General features: G+C 31.2%; 1 protein-coding gene across 1 annotated transcript in view; it reads right to left on the bottom strand.

The window, feature by feature from the left end:
* Nucleotides 1-19,987, bottom strand: part of LOC105622576 (regulating synaptic membrane exocytosis protein 1) — a 138,173-nt gene that overhangs the window by 20,004 nt on the left and 98,182 nt on the right. Inside the window, exons 11-13 of the mRNA XM_012203995.1 lie at nucleotides 13,960-14,072; nucleotides 13,771-13,835; nucleotides 12,394-12,452 (exon numbers count right to left, since the gene is read on the bottom strand). Of these exons, the coding sequence (XP_012059385.1) occupies nucleotides 12,394-12,452; nucleotides 13,771-13,835; nucleotides 13,960-14,072 (237 nt within the window). The remainder of the gene's footprint in view (nucleotides 1-12,393; nucleotides 12,453-13,770; nucleotides 13,836-13,959; nucleotides 14,073-19,987) is intronic.

The raw sequence follows: 19,987 nt of genomic DNA, 5'->3' as shown, positions 1-19,987 counted from the left end.
GAGAGAGAGAGAGAGAATTTAGTGTACTTTCTACCTTTCGACCACATTTTAAGATATTAAAATTTTACATGAAGGAGAAATTTTACAAGATTATTATTCTTCCTATGAAACGTATTGAATAACGCAGTTGCCTATTCATCATTTTTCACTAAACTAAAATATAAGAAAGAAATCGTAAAATTTTTTCGTACGAAAAAATTTTAAACGTGATTTTTAAAAGTAATTTTCGGAGGCATTTTTAGAATTTATAGAAACGAAAGACAACAAAAAGTATTACAAATAACGTATTGAGAAACACAGTCATTTGCGTGACATTTTTTTCAACTAAAATATATTTAAAAAATTATTGATAACAAATAAAATTTATTCATATGAAGAAAATTTGAATATAATTATTAAAAGTAATTCTTTAAAGTATTTTTAAGATTCATGAAAGAAAAGACAACAAAATCGAGTATCACTCTTTCTACAAAACATATTGAGAAATATAGTCACTTGCGTGAAATTCGTTATTTTTCAACTGAAATATGTTCAAGAAATTGTTGATAACAAATTAAATTTCTTCGCAGAAAAAAATTGGATGTGGTTTCAAAAACAACTTTCAAAGATATTTTTAAAACGCACATACAACAGATAACAAGAATATCATTTCCTACAAAACTGAATAACGTAGACATCTGCATGAAATTCATTACTTTTTCACATCGTGTAAAACACGCCAAAGAAAAAGTTACGTAACCGATATTTCACATTATTATTTCGACGTATTTTATCTAAGAACCAAACTCAAAGCAGTTTGAACTTTTATTATAATCTAATCGTTTCGACATCATCAATATAATCTTTTAACATTCCAGAGACAAACCGTCGCGCTCTCCGTTTTCCCGCGCACTGTATATGAAGCGCGAGTTGAAACGACGATCGTCATTGGTCAAGTTTGAACTGTTTGGAGTTTGGTAGATCAGTTTACGTAACGTCGGCGAGTGGACGAGTCGCGGTCGCAGTCGATATATATTTCTGCGTCTTTTTCGTTGGATCTGGACTGATTTCGCGTGCGGATGAATGTTGTAAACGTTAAATCTGTTATTCTGTTATTCTGTTCGTTGATAATTGTTTGATAATCCATCCATTGGACCATTGGAATGCAATCGCGATCAAGTGTGTCTCTCAGAGGCGTTTTTCTTACGAAAAAGTACTGGAAGGTAGTAATTAATTTACTTATTTGGACTATTAAAAACATTGTTGTTCGGCACGAATTGTTTTCAGTGTTAAATTATCCAATGATCTTTAATACAAATGATTGGGTCATTTGTGTTTCGCACATTTCTTTTTTTTTTCGAAAAACTAGGAACATCAAGTAATCAATTATAACATTTATACATTTACAATTTTTTTAAATACATAATCTTGTAATATTTTCTAAAAAATTCTTTGTTTAATATTATTTTCTAAAAATGTTAAAATATTTGTAAGAATCACTTAGTAATTCTTGAATATTTGTTGAAGGGAAAATTACTCTGGGACACGAATGACTCATCGTATGTAGTAAAAGCTCGGAAAATCATTGTGTATATTATAGACTAAATTTTTGTAAGACAGGTGGGCCAATGTACGCACTTCACTTCGTTCGGCTGGCGTCCGTTTGAGACGAATTCAAGTTTTCAACACGAATGTTTCGCCGTATTTCACCGGCATACGCTCAAATACTAGGAAAGCATCTCTATTCAACGCCACGCGTCAAGAAGAATCTAATATATTGTAAGCATTGTCCATCGACGAATTAATCAAGACAGTAAGATCTCGTTTGCCTGCATAGGGTTGCGGACGTTATTATTACGCCGCGTCGCCATGTTTACTTACGGCGGGTTATCTCTCGGAACTTTCACTGCTGTGACGTACCGTTTCCCCGAATTTTCGTTGTTTTCGACGACGCGTCATTTCTCGGAATTTTCACGGTCGAGCAGACAGTGAGTACGCAATAAACCGGGAGTATCAAATCTGTTCGTTTACGACCATTGTAGTGCACGTATCAGGCCGTGTGGATGTGAGATATAATATTAACGTTTTTCGATATGAATTTCTCGCCGAGTGTCCCGAATGCGTGTCTATAATATCCGGTATCGGGATTCACAGAAGTCAAAACGAACATCAAGAGATCATCCTGAGATTAATCGAGAGACGGCAGTGTGGCAATTTTTCCGTTTGATCTTTGAAAATCCTGGCGAAAATATAAATCGGAGCGTAAATCGAATGTAAGGGGACAAAAGTGACAAAACCGTCGAGAAGAATTTAATATATTGTAACCATTGCCCATCGAAAAATTAATCAAGACAGATCTCGTTTGCCTGCAAGGGGTTGCGGACGTTATTATTACGCCGCATCGCGCTGCCATGTTTACTTATGGCGCATCATTTCTCAGAACTTTCGCTGCCGTGACGCGCCGTTTCCCCGAATTTTCATTGTTTTTGACGACGCGTCATTTCTTGGAATTTTCACGGTCGAGTAGACAGTAAGTACGCAATAAACCGAGAGTATCAAATCTGTTCGTTTGCGTCCATTGTACGTATCAGATCGTGCGAACGTGAGGTGTGATATTAACGTTTTTCGATATGAACTTCTCGCCGAGTGTTCCGAATGCGTGTCTATAATATCCGGTACCGGGATTCACAGAATTCAAAACGAGCATTAAGAGATCATTCTGAGATTAATCGAGAGACGGCAGTGCGGCAATTTTTCCATTTGGTCTTTGGAAATCCTGGCGAAAATATAAATCAGAGCGTAAATCGAATGTGAGAGGACAAAAGTGACAAAAGCGTAAAGTCTCATCTACAATAATCGCATAAGCTGTGTCTCATAATATTATGTATGAGAATTTTGTAGGAGTATTATTTCTAGTAATAGAATAATATTAGTTATTAGTAGATGAATTCTTACAGTCGCAAAAAGTTGAAGTTGGCTTAATTCCATTATATATATATATATATATATATACACATATATGGCTTTCCGTTGATAAGAGTTTTTGCATTGAGAGAAAAAGGACAAATATTGCAAAGCAAATGTTACTTCAAACTATAGAAATCAAAGCATTAAGATCTAGCTAGATCGTTTAAGCTAGACCTTTAATTTCTATAATGTTTTGTTATTTGTGTTATCATATGGTCCTATAATATATTATATTGCAAATGTTACTTATTTGCTTTCTTCAAAAATTAATTATAACGACGAAATACACATTTTTGAAATATTTCTTATTTATTGTAAAAAAAGTCAATAAAATAGATGCGCTTGCTAGGAATAAAATTTTATTTTGCCATATAAAATAAAGATTTACTTTTGTAAAAATATATTTCTCACAAATAAATTTTTGAATATCTTTTCCTCGGTATGCGACTGCAACAATCGTACAACTAGAAACAGTATTTCTGTAACATTTTTATACAATATGCGACACAGCTTGTGCGACTATTTGAGATGAGACTTAAAGTCTGCAATAAGATTTTAAGGTGTAAAATTTAAACTTTTAGCATTAAAGGAGGATTTTAAAATCGTCTGTATTTAACGTTTATTTTTCAAATAAATATTCTTTTAACTGCCTATACACATTAAAAAAATTATTTTCTACAATTAGAGTATAAATAATAATGTATTCCAAATCAGTCGACTTCATATCAAAAATGAAAATAGTTGGAAAATTAATTTTTTATCGGCTTCTGGCATCGACTTGTAACAATACTTTATTAAAAGTTTTATACTTTGTACACAGAGCAATCTTGGTTCGGACTAAGGATTATATGAACAATCAATATTGAGTTGTTAAAATTAAGCTTAGATATGAATACTTAATGTGATTATACTTAATATGAAAGATTAATTAGTTAGAAAATTTGTATGTACACGATATTGATATAGTAGTGTAGATATAGTAATGTGTCATTGACGTAAATCGTAAATATAGATTCTATTAAATCGGCAAAATAGGCTTTAGGATCCCCTTAATCCGTAAGAAATTAATCAATCATAGTTGATTATTCTCCTCACGTTCGACTATAATCGATCAATTTCTTACAGTTTAAGATTTCAAGCTTGTTTTATGTCTTAGAATCTCATTGTAGACGTAACTTAAACATCCAGAAGGCAATTAAGACTGTAAAACATAAATTAAAATAGGCGTTTATTCTTGTTTTATGTTTTCGTTTGTTTCAATTTTCGTCTTTTAGAAGTTTCGTTTATGCTTCTGTCTCTCCTCTTACATTCAACTTGCGCTCCAATTTTTATTTTCATCAAGGAAAGTACTCAAGTAGAACATAAAAATCATAATAATATTATAAGAACATCATTGTGATCTTATTTATCACTTATATAAGTTCATTTTTAAGTGACGTCATATATATATGATATCATTATTTTATTATTACTTTGTGTTCTACCTATTTACGTTCCAAGCAGAATACAGATCATCATAAAATCAAAATAATTATTAAATGTCTCCAAAATAATTATTAAAATCATTTTAAATCAATCATGATTTATTTTAACCTTTAAGTAGGATCATTAAGTAGGCATCTAAAATAAATTTTATTTTTATATCTTAACAATATGCATAGAATTATAAATTTACATTATTTCTATTTTTATGAGATAGAGACGTAATTAACTTTAAAACTTCTGGGCATTCTTTCTTTTTATTTTCCTCTTCCAGAATAAGGTTTTTAATTATGTGTAGAATATTTTTTTTAGCCATCTATTCACTTAAAAATTAATAAGTCATTTTGATATTAACGTAATTTTTCTGCTTGGGATTATTTCACAATACTTTATGAAAATTTTGCATTGTTTCTGTATCTTGTCGAGATTTAAAATTGTAAATTACTGAACGGATCGCGAAGTGTTATTTTTTTGTATTCGTGATTCTGTCGATTCTGTCCGACGTCCGTCGTAGAAGACTTGATTTTGTGTGTGTGCGTGTATATCTCGTTCGTATCAATAAAATGTGATGAAAAACATTGAGGAGCGTCGAAGATTAGTGAAGAATATCGAGGAACAGCGAATAGTACCAAGAAACATCGAGAAGCATCAAGGAGCTTTGAAGAATATCCAGGAACATCAAGGAGCACCGAAGAACATCTAGAATCTAGATATTGAGGTAAGGCAAAGCGTACAATTTGTTGTCGGATTACGTCTGCGCGAGTTCTTACATTTATCCCGTGACGTAAGAGAAATAAAATATTTCCTTGTGCATTTCGTGTATCTCTCTCTTGCAGCTGATGTAAATGACAAAGAAAATGTTCTAAATCGTTGTGAGAAAACTCAAACACGACAGTGCAATTTCAGTGGTTATTTTTCAAACGCACGAATTTTCTTACGATTTTTTCGAATATTATAGTTCGAATACCGTAATCAACAATGTTCATTGATCTCGCATGCACGCTTTTGCAGGTATTCCTGACTATTTCGGTAAATGCACTGATGACAAACACACGAGTAGCATATCTGTTTTTTTTTCTGCCTACAAGAATCAGGATGAAAAAGAAAGGATGTGTTTTCGAATGATTCGAAAAGCTGCGCCCTAAAGCTGTCGAAAGCGACTAAATCTAAGCATTGTAGCAATCTTAGTCTTATTCTCGATAATCATATTTAAAACACATAATTAATTTCGTCTAAACGTACTTGATAAATCTGCGTGAATACCATCTGAACCTTTAACATTCATAAAGGTAGAAATCTGTTAATATATGGTAATATACGGCTTGTTCGAGCGAAGAATGCGTATGCCTGGTGGAAAACGCTAATTTAGAGAATTCTCCATGTTGCATATATAATCGCATGTTATATTAAGATATAGTGCCTTTGTTGGAAAATATCTTTAACCTAAATTATCATTTATCATTTATCTAATGTATTTTCAAAAGATTTATACACTTAGAAAAACGTCTGAAAATGAACAAATCAGAAGATTCTGATTACATTAGCTAGATTCCGGTTATCTTAACTAGAAATTTCTAGTAAATTTAAAGGGATACTAGAATCTGTAATATTGACATAATGCGCATTTCATACATTCTTTGTGTTTTTCCTTATAAAAGAATAAAATATTCCTTTATAGAATAAAAGAAAAAAACGCAAATAGTTGCGGGAAAACGGTATGAAAAATAAAAAAAATTCTAAATTATAGTTTCCTATTATCATGTAGGTTATTTCTTTATAAATGTAAATTCAAGTATATATCTAAATAAAAAGTAGTTTTCCTACATTTGAATAATTTATAAAAATATAAGAGGTAAAAATATATATGGGATCTTCAAATTATGAATTTAAAGCTTATAAAAGAAGTGAATGGAAAAATATGATCTAAATGTATGTAGCATTCATGTGATATAGAATTAGCAGAGCAAAAAATGAACGTAATGTTTTATTTAATGTATATAATGCTTTATTTGTAAGTAATATTTTATTTGTAATTAAGTATATTTTTTTCGACATCAATCAAATTCGTTGCTCCAGCAATCCCTTAACCAAAAAATTTTGATTCGTCCATTTCCAACCAAAGTTCCAATTAATTCAACCAAATATTTTTTAGTACAGGCTTAAAGAGAGTGATTTTTTATAATTATATATTTAAAAAAATATTCGATATACATAAAATTAAAAAAAATAGAAATATAGTTTTACGAGCATATATAAAGAGTGAATCCCAAATTTCCAAATTTTTTTTCATGATTTATTACATGAATTGAGTATGTTACTTCATGTATGTTACTTTATTAAACCAACACGGAGGATCATGGAGTCAATTTGTCACGCTGTTAGAATTATAAATGACGTTTCGTGTCAGACATGCGCGAATTGCGCTTGAACAAGTTTTATATTCTATATAGACTTTTATTGGTCCAACTGCAAAAATCTCTCGCGAGAGATATACAGTGGTCCATAACAAAGTTCTAGTCTGTAGATCAAGTAATATTTACACGGCCGATCGAAGATGATTGGCTTGATATATCCAGGCGAATCCGTGGATTATTTATCTCAAGTGATGCAATGAAGTCGAAACCTGGGCAAGTTTGCAGAGCTTTTCAACTTTTAACTGAGGCGTTTCCAAAACTCATTTCAGGAAATAGCAATACTCTTAATAGTTGGCGTTTGCGCGATAAATAAAAAATTGGAAATAATTGTACGTACTCTATTAATTTTTAGCGAGAGAAATCCGTGAAATTATCCAAACCAAGTTTCGACTTAAGTTTCCACTCACGGATTTACGCCGATTGATAAAGAATTCTTAATTCGGTAAGTACTTTATCAAAACATCCAATATACCTAAAACTGCGCTAAAATGCTAGATTCATCCTGTGTTGATCCACGCACTTTACAATCGCTTCTATGTCTCGAAGCTCGCGTTAATATCTAGAAGCCGTGCGAGTTCCGCTTCCGCCCGTTCGCTGTCTCGAGAAAAAAAGAGGATGAATTCTGGAAACACGAGTGATCTCCTTCCCTCCCCTAAAGGCTTATAATATGTATGCAATGATTATAATAAAGAGAGATTTATCGGTTTATCATTAATCTTACACTGGATCAATTGTTATTGGCTTTTGAGATGAGATTATATATCAGTACGATAGCACCAGTACAATATCGTTAAAAATAGAGAACTATTGCTATATAAAATGTACTTATATCTACATAGAGAAATTTTAGAAAAATTAATATACTGTTTTTTGAGACAAGAATCTGCGGGATTTATATTTTATTCATTGTATCGTTCTTGATTGCTGCAACATTGCTTAATATCATATATTTATTTTTAACATGCTCGTATAATTATATGTCATTTTTATATCAAATATTTATTGATTTATATATAGCAATCCGTATTATTATTGTTACAATAATTATTGTAGCTTCTATTATTAACAGTCTTGCTTATTAAAATTGTAACTCCAATTAGTAGAACTAATTCATATGCAAAAGATCCCGCATGTTTCCTGAATTACACATATTTTATCAACGCAATACATCTATTCAATTAAACGCACACATACTAACAATTTGTAGTGAACAATTTCGTATATACTATAAATTTCCTAAAAATTAATTTTATTTATAAAATTCATTAATTGTGTCGTATTACAAATTTATTTTATTACGGATATATGTAGGATCTATCAAACCTTTGACGTTCTGCAGTATTAAAGTGAGAATCTAACGACGAATCTTTTTTACACGTTAAAAATTTCAATCACTCGTGTTCCCAGATGCCTAATTTCGCGACCGATGCTGACTCTTCGCGAAAACAGATATGACTTTCGTAAAAATCCTCGGAGGCGATATGAGCATACGGGCTGCTCACACGGCGATTCTCTACGATTGATTGTACGAAAGCTTTTCTCTTCAGACAGAAATCGGTTGCGGTGTCGCGTTAGACATTTGCTTTTTTTCCCCATTATGTGCGAAACCGACGGACGGAGGTGTTCGTAAGCTCGCGATTGATGATCGATGTAATTATACACCCGGCCGATTCGTATCTGTCGTATCCGGTTGCGATAATTAGGAGGATCGATAGGATAGACCGATAACACGCCGCGCCGTATCGAAATGAATCGGCGATACATCGGTAAACGATCGAATTAACGCTAAATGCGATGGCCGGGTGCTGGGGTTTTAGAGCTAACAGATTAAATTATTTTAACATGCGACAGGTCTCGGTAGCATTCGAAATTCTGCGTATTAATGACGCCCGGGGGGAAAAAAATAAATAAATTGAAATTCGTAGTGTTAATAATTTCGGGACGGCGAATTTGGTCGCCAACGATACGTGAAACGTGGATTCTCTCAATTAGTTATAGCATTTTTTTTTAACGAAAAATTGTAATTTCCTTTACAACTGTAGATACGTTTCTCTAAATAATACTGTCTAAATAATACTGTCTGATCCTATCTATTAATATTTACAGTGACGTTAATATCATTAATAACGGCATGAATAATAAACGAATAACATCTCTTTTCAATGACAATGAAATATAAAATTTGCAATTTGTTAACAATTTCTTTAATATCCGTTACATTTATCTTGTAAGTGATTTTTTTATTAAGTAACCAAATGAAAATTGTCTTTTTTTAATTTTTACGTTTTCGCAAGTGTTTTGTGAAATTCTGGCGTACATGAAAGAACACCCCCGCGATTGCGTCGAAGAAAACGAAGTGGCGTACACCGTAACGCGCATTTCTGCTAGTGATTGTACGAGTGCTGCTGTATGACCTAAAGGGATCATATACAACGTGCTAATAAATTTAAGTTGCTCTCGAGTCGCGTCGACAAGTCCTACGATCGATATCAGCCGATAGTAACCAGTGCCGTCAATGATATTCAGAGTTCTTATATATTTCAACTATTAAATATTACATTAACCTTACGGGCGAAAAATAATAAATAAATGAATATGCAAATGAACGTAAATCAGCATTGGAGCATACCTTTTTCTTTTTTATATTTTTATATTTTTTTTATATATATAAAAGATCTCGTTAATATATATAATTACGTATATCTGTATGTCTGTTCGCGTCTTTATAAAAATCTCTCGCGCTCTTTTAGATTTTGTACAAATGTCAGGCAATTACATAACGCGAACGTTTGCTTTCAGCGATATGTTCGTTAACTGTGGATCCATACAAACATCTCGCAAGTTACTATTCGAATATTGAGTAGCTTTACGCGGACCGCGCGATGCGTAATATTCAATGCACGAATACGATTCAATGGAATAATTGCGACATTCGTGTAGCATATTTTTCGAGATTCTCTTCTGCCTGCTGTTCGAGTATTCAAACTAGTCACAGGACCGCCGACTATCGATTGGAAAACAGCATGCATACCAACGTCATACGTATCATAGCATTGGAACGTACGAGCAGCGTGTTATCGGATATTCACGGCACTGGCACTTGAACCTATAAATTGCGAACAATTGTTTTTTTATTAGCTACAATACAGTCTTGTTCTTAAACTTTATCTGATAGGTAATTCGAGGAAATTTTACAGCTGCTAGGAGAGCGATAGGAATTTCGTTCATCCTTGTTAAAACTCTCACGTCTGGTAAGATACCCATCGGAGCTCTAAATCACGTGATAATAACGAATAAAATCGAAAAAGACAGAGAATGAAACAAAATTAGTATAATAAATTCTCTGTAACTGTTACGACGCCAATATATGATCATCGAATTCTCGTGAAACTATCGTTTCGTATAACTTTCGTAAAAAAGGGGAAAAGAGAACTTAAATCTCTTTCAAAATTGCGAAAATTGCGATCACAGAAATGGAATATCTTTAAGATGGCATGCTGTTCGCATAAAATATTCTGATATTATCTCGACAGTTGCTGAGAAATAATTCCAAGTCGAAATAGAATAATAATATAACACTAATATAACACAATAAATGTAAACTCATAAAGAAAGGCTATATTATACATATTTTATGAATTGCTAAATTGTTTGATAGTTCTTTAAGGACTCTGATAACTTTTTGGTATTATGGTTACCTCCGATTAATATCGTACAAGACGCGATTGATAAAATCTCATATCTTCATTCCTTCTAAAGTTTAGAAAGCTACGATAACTTCTATTACACTCTTCTGTCTGAAGTTCTAAAATCACGCAAACTCGAAGTAAGTTTTTGCTACAGATCAAAAACTTTATCTTGCTACTATCTCGTTATATATTATGGATCAATCGAGTCGGATTTTTATCTCGCAGTTCTCTTTCTCCTGAAATTACCTAATTCTCCAGAAACACGTTCGAAAGTAAGTTCCCACACAATTCTCGACTATTTCTGTTCTATCAGACTTTTCTTTTATCGATGCGATCTTCGTAACTGTATCTGAAGCGACCACGATAATGCGAAACGACATGCTTTTCAAGAAAAAAAGGAGACATCATTATAGTTCATTACATCGACGTACAGTATTTACATATAGCAGTCTTTGCATACGATCAGTGAAAATGCGCAGTAGAATTGTGCCGCGTTGTGTTTTATCGGGATAAAATGGTTGAGCTACGTGATGTGATCTTATTTTTCGCGAATACTTAATGCTCTCGAATACTCGACTTTTGTCAGCTTTTCTTAAAGACCGCCGATTAAGCACATTCGGATAAGATTGGTGGTCCGTGAAACTCCTACTGAAAGATAAAATTTAGGAAGTTACTCAAGTATCGATAAAGACCAGTATAATCGAGGAATAAACGAAAGATTTCACTGAAAAAAAGAGTATTATAATAGCTATCAAATGCTGCGTGAAATAATTTCAATTAAGTATTCGGTTAATATAACCAAAAATAATTTTCTTTCATATTTAGTACATATTATCAAACATAATAATATAATTAACCATTGTATATAGTACTTACTAAATAGTTGAGTCTTATTTTTGATTATATTAACCGAATATTTGATTGGAATTATTTCACTTACAATATTTGATTACCAAACTCGTTACCAAACTCTTTTTTTCAATGAAATAAAAATACGATTATATGAAATTTGTATAATACCATAAAAATTAAACGCAATCATTCATATAAATAGAATTGGAACAGCTTTTTCTTGAATAAGATTTGTTATAATTTATTTTTTTATCGTATTTCTTGCCTCATATGACATTATTTCAATTATAACAGCTTTTCCTTTGTGTAAAGGTTACGTTATGTTAACAGAGAAATGCGACAATTTAAAATTTCAATGTACGATTATAAATTAGCATAAATTTTAACATCTTATAAAATAAATTCGTGAATATTAGAAACAGATAATTCTTACTTTGTATAAAATATTGAAAGAAAGATGTTGCAAATTGAAATGTAATAAATGAACAAAAGATCGAAGACATAAATCAGTTTTGTTGCAGAATGTCTTTTTGTCATCAAAATTGATCTCTAGGATTAAAATCGATTATAACTGCAGGAGCTTTTTTATAAATCATTCGCTTACGATACATTTCAGCACATGACGTAGCTCATTCACTTTAACTGATTTGCACGTTAGTTTGATAACGCTAAAAGCTGCGATCTCACGCACTTTTTCACACACGCCTGTCTTGTACACAGTTTTCGTTTATAAGTGTGCACAATCAGATCGTGTTTGTGTGAAGCTATTAAATTATACTTATAGTATATACAAAAGCAAAGAGATATGCAAGAGAACATTATTTTTTGTTCAGCTGTTCCCTGCGTTTTTCTCTTTCTTTTTTTTTTCTTACGCTTTTATTCTCGGCTTCTAAGCGTGCTTATCCCCGAGTCTGCGTATGCATCGTGTACATCGTGTAGGATAATAAGAGAAAGATAGAAAGAGAGAAACGGTCAATGTGTGTAAGTGTCAATTTATTAACTCGTTATACCGGCGTCTTTGGCAATTTCCTGCGCGTCGGCGACGAGGGCGCTTTCTCCGTTTCGGTTTCTGCAAAAATATATTAAAATGCATCGTGTCAATGGTCGCGTTCAGCAGACTCAACTCTTACGGAGCGGATCTATGAGCGTTCGTTGCTATATTGGTATTCTTCTAAGTCATCCAATAGATGTGAGCGCTCACAGATCCGTTCCGTAACAATTGAATACGCTGAACGCAATCAATGACGCATGTTGCTTCCATAACACTATTTTTCCGTAGTGAATATGATAACATCTCTGTAGTCGGCCTTTCTCGCCACACGAGAATAAACAGGCTCGAAATTATTTAGTTATTCATAAGCTTTTGAATGTAAGTTTTGAATTTGTTATTGCAGGCAAAAATTTAATTTTTTTTTGTGACAGTTGAGTGAGAAATTGAATTCTTGTGCACGGTAATCAAAATTTTTCACTAAATAGCTTATAATTGTGATTCATACTTTTTATTCTCATGTAGTAGAAGGACCAAGTGTACAGAGATTAAACTATGATAATAATAGTTAAGAATTATTCTTTTGCTTCGCATAAATAATTTTTTTTATTAGCAGATTATTTCTAAAAAATCGAATACTATTTTGAATTTATACACAGAAATATATATATATATATATATATATATATATATGTAGCAAATACTAGGTTTAGAAAATTTTTAAGATTAAGAAAATATTTATTCGTCTTGCGGATATTTTCGAAGTCAGAACAAAACCATGTCAGCGGTCAGAGGCCATTCTTGTCCTAGAATATTATGGAACTTTTTTCTCTGTTGTATAAAAAGACATTACTCATATTACTTTGGAGATACTTATTTCTAGAACAACATATATAGGCAAGCCTACACTGTTACCTTTTTAAGTATTTTCTTTTCTATGATGACCTGCTTTCGAAGTAATTAATCTGCACTACTGACCTTGGATTAGTTAAAAACAGTCAGTGTATGTTATATTTTATTACAACGACCATTATATCATATTATAACAGAAGATATGTAATACTTTGGTCAGTATTGGTTTAGGATGTAAAATGCTTTTCATGGAACTCGTATTTGGGGCATGAAAATCGATAAGCGATAGTCGATTTTATGGAAACTATGTAATGAAATTTTATACGTGTTAACTTTTATATCGATCTTCGATAAAATGTGGTTTCTTGTATATTGAGGACACTTTGCAGATTTATATAAAATTGGTATTTTGATAATCATAATGAATATGTATATAATACATAATATTAAAGATTTCTATAGTCTTAGGAGGGGAATATATGTGTATATTTAAACACAGTATTATTTAACTGTTCGTGTGTTAGTAAATTTTGCTGCTGATACTCACCCATCAACAGGCCCAAATTTGTAGGTGTTTTTCCGGATTGCGGATCGTCCAGCAAATCTCCGGTACTATTTTGCGAGAGTGCCATAGAAATCAGTCGCCGGGAAATATGATGCAAATACAGAGAATCGATTTACCGTCTATTCACGATTATTTCACGGTAATATAATATTACTGTATACATTAACTTACATTTCGGTTGCATGCTCTACCACTAATTCTGCCACGTCGTCGGTCCTTTCGATTATTTGTTGTACCTCTTCGAAGCTCCGATCGATCAAAGATACACCGGACCATTCTAATACCTATAAAATTTCATACAATATACATATATTATTTGATGATATTAAATATTAATGCAAAAATACGAAGAAAATATTTCTTGCTTTTTAACATTATATTTGCTTTCAAAATTATTTAATGATACTTAAATCTAGATGTTTGTTTTTATTTTATATAAATTAATAAATTATGTTATGTTATGTTAGTAGGTATCATCATCATAGTAGGTAACATTATTTTGAAAATGTTTCTTGTAGTCTAAAAGGGAATATTCTATAATCAAAGTATGGTTTTTTTTATTATTCGAGTAATTAAGAGGTTGAATTTTTGATTGTATTTGATAAATACTTATGGCTAATTATTATAAATTTTATTATAAATTTTAAAAAACACAAATTAAAGACTCAAAAAATTATATATCAATTTTTGATATAAAATATTTTCTATTTTTTTGCCAATTATATGTGATGATTATTCAACACGTCATGTTCGCGAAGCTTCATATAAAACATGAAATACACTAAAATAATAATTTTTAAATGCTAATTGCCGGAACAGAATGTTTTATCTTGAACATGAAAAAAGAAAATAGCTTAGAAATTCCTGATAGTTCGAGACATCGGTCTGGGTCGCGAAATATTAATATTGAAATGTGTCTCTGTGATGCCGAATTATAATTGATTGTAAAGCATTTGATCTCCTGATTGTTTAAATACTTCAATTATTCTAATAATATCACGAGCGGATTGCTGCGAGAATAACAAAGACGGCGAAATCGCTACCAGGAGTGAATATAAGTTGCATGAACTTTTTGGGTGAAGCCGCCTTGTTATCCTTAAGGCCATTTAGCCTTAAGAAGATGTTGAGATTAAGAGCTCGTTTATCTTAATCCATTGGACGCTATTTGTCATTTAAGGTTAGGAAGTATGAAAATTGAAATACGATTATACAGAGTCGCTTACCATCAAAGGAACTTAATAAATTAAGCATTTTGAATAATTTTTATGGATATGGATGTGGATTCGCAATCATATTGAGTAATTAAAAAAAATTTAATTTATTATATTTGACACAATGTACTCTTTCCATACTTTTATACTTCTCGTTCCGCAATATGCGTAAAGTGTAATTATATTTCAATTTACTTTATAAAATCTATCTATAAAGTCACGTGTTAATTAATAAAATAGAATGAATTAATTAATAAAATAGAACATTTTACTGTAATTATTTCAGTAAAAAACGGTGGAAAATAGCCGGAGAAGAATGAATTTCTAATCTTCCACATTTTTTCACAGTGAAACATTAAAAGTATTTGTAACAAAATATCGAGTACAAATGCTGGCAGTTAATCAAATATCAAATCGGAAAACTTATGAATCTTTTGTCATACATTAGAGGAAAGTGGGGAATTGCAAATTTTTATCTAAGATAAAAATTAAACAAAGACAATTACATTTATATTAATTATAATAAACGTCATTATTTAAAACATCCAATTATTTGACTTTACTATAATAATTAACTTATATATATTTTTATATATCAATTTAAACATATAATTTTTAACAAAAAATAAAACTGCTGTTCGGAAATCTCATCGTAATGCGGAGCAATACCGAATTAGTTTTGTTTTTTGTTTAAAATTATAATTTATATTAATAATATATAAATGTTAATTATTTAAGTTAGTTTAAAATCAATATTCTTTGAATAAAGATTTCCGTAATTGATAAATAATCGACTTTATTTAACTTTTTCCTTATTTTTGTCCAAATTCTCCGCTATATCAAAATCATTAAAAACATATAATTATCTTTACTTTAAAACGTCTAGATACATTCTATGGACACGTGTGCATTATTATATTACAGCACTAACAGTAAGCGTATATTGGATGCAAGCTATTATTGAATGCGAGAAATGAAAGGTTATCACTTCTCTAATATATTTCAATAATACCGTTCGCGTTTACCTCGTGATCACAATTCCACCAATCTCCTCTATGTGAAATTCGAAAATATATTCATCGTCACCTTCTACTGTATAATAATGCCTAGATCGGTCCTTTGAGAAACGTTATATCACGCGCGTTAATTACAGCACCCGACGGCTTTCAATTAAACCGCGAGTGGAATCGAATGCAAATCGTTGTATGTCAGGGAAGAAGGAAACACGTGCGATCGATACACGGCAGCTATTTTTCTCTCGAATGGAAAAGCGTAAGAGCTCAAAATGGAATCGTAACGAACAGTCTTTAGGAATCAATTTATCACATTAAAATGCAGCGATCGATTAAATAAGGCAACATTATAACTTTGTATATCCACTGTTTTATATAAGTCAATGAATTGTAATGTCTCAGATAATTATTTCATTGATACCTAAGATTCTGAAAGATATAAAATATATCGAACATATATATATATATATATATATGTATATATGAAATGACGAAATAATCGATTTCGTCCTCTTTCCATAGTAGGTACATAGAAGTATGTATCTCGAATACGAGTTGGCCCATGTACAATTCATGCATGCGCATGTCGCGAGAACATCCCCCATGCATTTTCATGACAAGTTCGCTTCGGTACAACAAGCTAGCGCACAATTTTCCTTCACGAACGGAACATTTATCGTCGTTGCGATATAGACAGCACAATTCATATTCGAAAGCTCATAACTCGGAAATGAATTTTCCATCCGCGATCATTTACTGGCAGATTCTTGCGAAAGATCTGGCAGTCCTAACGAAAAGAATTTACAAGAGAGGTTAGAATGCAAGAAATTTGAGAAGAAATGCGTAATTTTGAATTCTATAATAATATTTGATAAAATGCAAACGTAACAATAATATAATAATTATGCAATGCTCGGATCTGTGTGTGCTTGAGAGAAGTTTTCCTTTTTGATCAAGAAATACCTGCAATGAGAAACTTTGCATTGAAATGGAAATATTTGTTCAAGCAGGTGGAAAGATGTTTTCAACTTTCTAAATATTGTCGAATGGCTTTTGCATGCAAATCTTTTTGCTTTTGCATATTTTTGGATGCAATAAAAGGAAAATTTGTAGAAAAGAGAAAAATAGAGAAAGAAAGATAAAAAATGTTTCCACGTGCAGATGGTACAGTAATGCAGAATTTTTCATAGGATCAATTTTTTGTTTGTTAAAAGTAGCCTTTTTTGTGCTCCTTCGGGAAGATGTCAAAGCATTTTTCTATGTACGTATATACCTTGCTTGCATTTCAACGAAGAATTCTTCTTAAAATATTTTCAAATTTTCTTTGTTGTTTGAAATATTAGTACTATTTTGTTCACATTTTATGTATATATGTAAGTTTAATTTGTTTAAGTAAGCTAAAATCTCTCCGCATTTTCTATCTCTTCGATTAATTTACTTCTGTTCGTTTTTTTTATTGTTCTTCACATTCTGATAACTATATTCGCTTTAATTTGCAATAATTCTATTTCATGCACATGTATTCCGCACATTATTACATGTAACGCACAATTTTCTGTCTCGGTGCTTCAGAACGAGGCTTTCGCAGCCTTCAGATCACATTATATATCCACATAGACTTTTTCTTCACTATTTTGCACCTTTATAAAAGGAAGATTGTGGATGTGGTAACTGGATACAGGAAATGACGCGTATGAAAGCAATCAGGCGCCGCCAGTTCCGTGATCCTCGTTTATTGTATGATTGTATCGATCAGCCAGAACAAAATCCCAATATGCGTTCGTCAACAGAAGAGGACACGCTGAAGAATATTCATAGAACTTTAGCAGTAACACAATGCCACGAAATTAATAAAAAAATATACGTGATTTAAATGCCGATTTATCGGTACAATAAAGTCTGTTTTTATAGCTGAGCTAGTGTACCTTTGGAACTTAAAGTGAAATAGGTATTTGTTCGATATTTGAATAAAGCGAGGAAAAAAGTGCAGTCTAGTGCAGTCTAGTACAGGAATAAAAAACAGAACCATCAAAAGCTATCGGAGTTAAAAATCACTACAATCCCCGATGTGGGATGTGAGATACGGGCTGTTGAATTACAGTATCCGGGATGCGGGAATGGCAACATTTATTACAGGAATTATAAGATAATCAAGTCTCAATTTCAAGTCTCTCTGTTTTTCGCTTCTGTATTGCAAAAAATTACCTCGATATTAGTTCTTTTTGTAATTGGATAGTAATATAAAGTTACTGCAATATTTTCTTATTTCATTTGATATTAATGCTTAATTTGCTTTCTATTAAAATTGAAATTATTATATCAGAAATATCGAAATATTATCCATTTTTTTCTATCTCCTTTTTCTGTTTTATGCGGATACATGTATACAGTATTCAACCCTGGAATGTTATTCATATTTACTCATGTTACATTAACATTCACATAAAAGATGAAAATTCATACACATAATTAAAATTTTTTTACACTTTTTTATATTTACTTTACAAGTTGCAAAGTAGAATAATTAAATACTGTTTTAATAAATAAAAAAGTGATAATATTAAACCTTTAATTTTTAATTTTTAATATATTATTAAAGTAAATGTAGTAATAACCATTAGTAAAGCTCTATACGATCTTTGCTAATGATTACTACAGTTTTTAATTTCTTTAAAATATGAATATATACATATGTATAAGCAGATGTGATAAGCGGAAAACATTTCTATATCGAAACTTGCTTCTTCTTTCCTTCTTTTATCACATTATTTTATCCGTTTATTTACGATGCACAAGCGTTCCGTATCTTGCCCTATTTGAAAACATTATCGAAAATAAGTGGCTCGCGTGCGCCTTCCGTTACGATCGTTTAGTCCTCGAAAAAAGGTTTCTTTACAATTCTGTCTCGTTCCGAAAATTTACAGCATGCCATTCGTTCGTAAAAATGAAAACACCGTACTTGAGCAATAGCAAACTGCCTCGCGACGCTTTGCGACAAAGAAGGAAGAGCGTCATGTTTCGTCAACATATTTTTCGTAATATAATGGTGCGAGAAAACCGTGTTTGAGTGGTGCAAAGATGAAACGTGAGATTAATGTGGGTTCATACATATAAAATATTCGTGGTGAAGGAAATATCGCAACGCTCCTGATAAAATGCGTGAATATAAGTGAAACGTGAAAATTTTTTAACAGGTTGACGAAAAATAAAATTTCGAAAATTATGATACCTACCAATATTTTCACAGAAAAACACTAATTAATGAGTCGCGATATATACACTGCAAATATAATTCAGCACAATTCAACAATATAAAGTATTTCATAGAGGAATACGCCAGAAAAAAAATATTTGTAAATTCTTGAATTTTATAATTTATATGAAGGTTGTAACGTTTTAATTTTTTCAATTGTTTAATAAAATGAAAAGTTAGTAAGATATTTATTTAACTATAGCGGATTAAAAAAGTAAGAGTTTCATTGTAATAACATTTCAAAAAATTTTTGAAAGCATGCATTTATATGCAATAGAATATTCATTCATAATATTTTTTATTGTATTTATTTAGTACAGTAGGAGCATTGCACGCATTATAAACAATTTTAATTTTAATTTTGTGGTAGGTTGTTTTTTTGCAGTATTGTTAAATTATTTTATGTTTTCAGTCATATTTTTGTATAATTATTGATGTATTGACGTCGTAGAGATAGATATATAATAAATATCGTAATAAATAATTGTTTTATGAATATTCATTCAGAATAATAAATTGAAAAACGTGGGAAAGGATGATGCTTTATTTATCTTATTAGATTTTATTTATGTATTAAATTTTTATTATGAAATTCACTTTGCTTGTTAATAGAATCTTCGAATTTTTATTACATGGACATAGTTATGAAAGCTTCAATATATATATATATATATGTATATATATATATATATATCGGACTATTTTATCTTATTTATTAAATT

Source organism: Atta cephalotes, assembly GCF_000143395.1.
Source record: "Atta cephalotes unplaced genomic scaffold scaffold00002, whole genome shotgun sequence".
In the NCBI taxonomy this organism is placed as follows: domain Eukaryota; kingdom Metazoa; phylum Arthropoda; class Insecta; order Hymenoptera; family Formicidae; genus Atta; species Atta cephalotes.
Note: the sequence above shows the minus strand (reverse complement) of the source record. Positions and strands in the feature narration are given on the sequence as shown.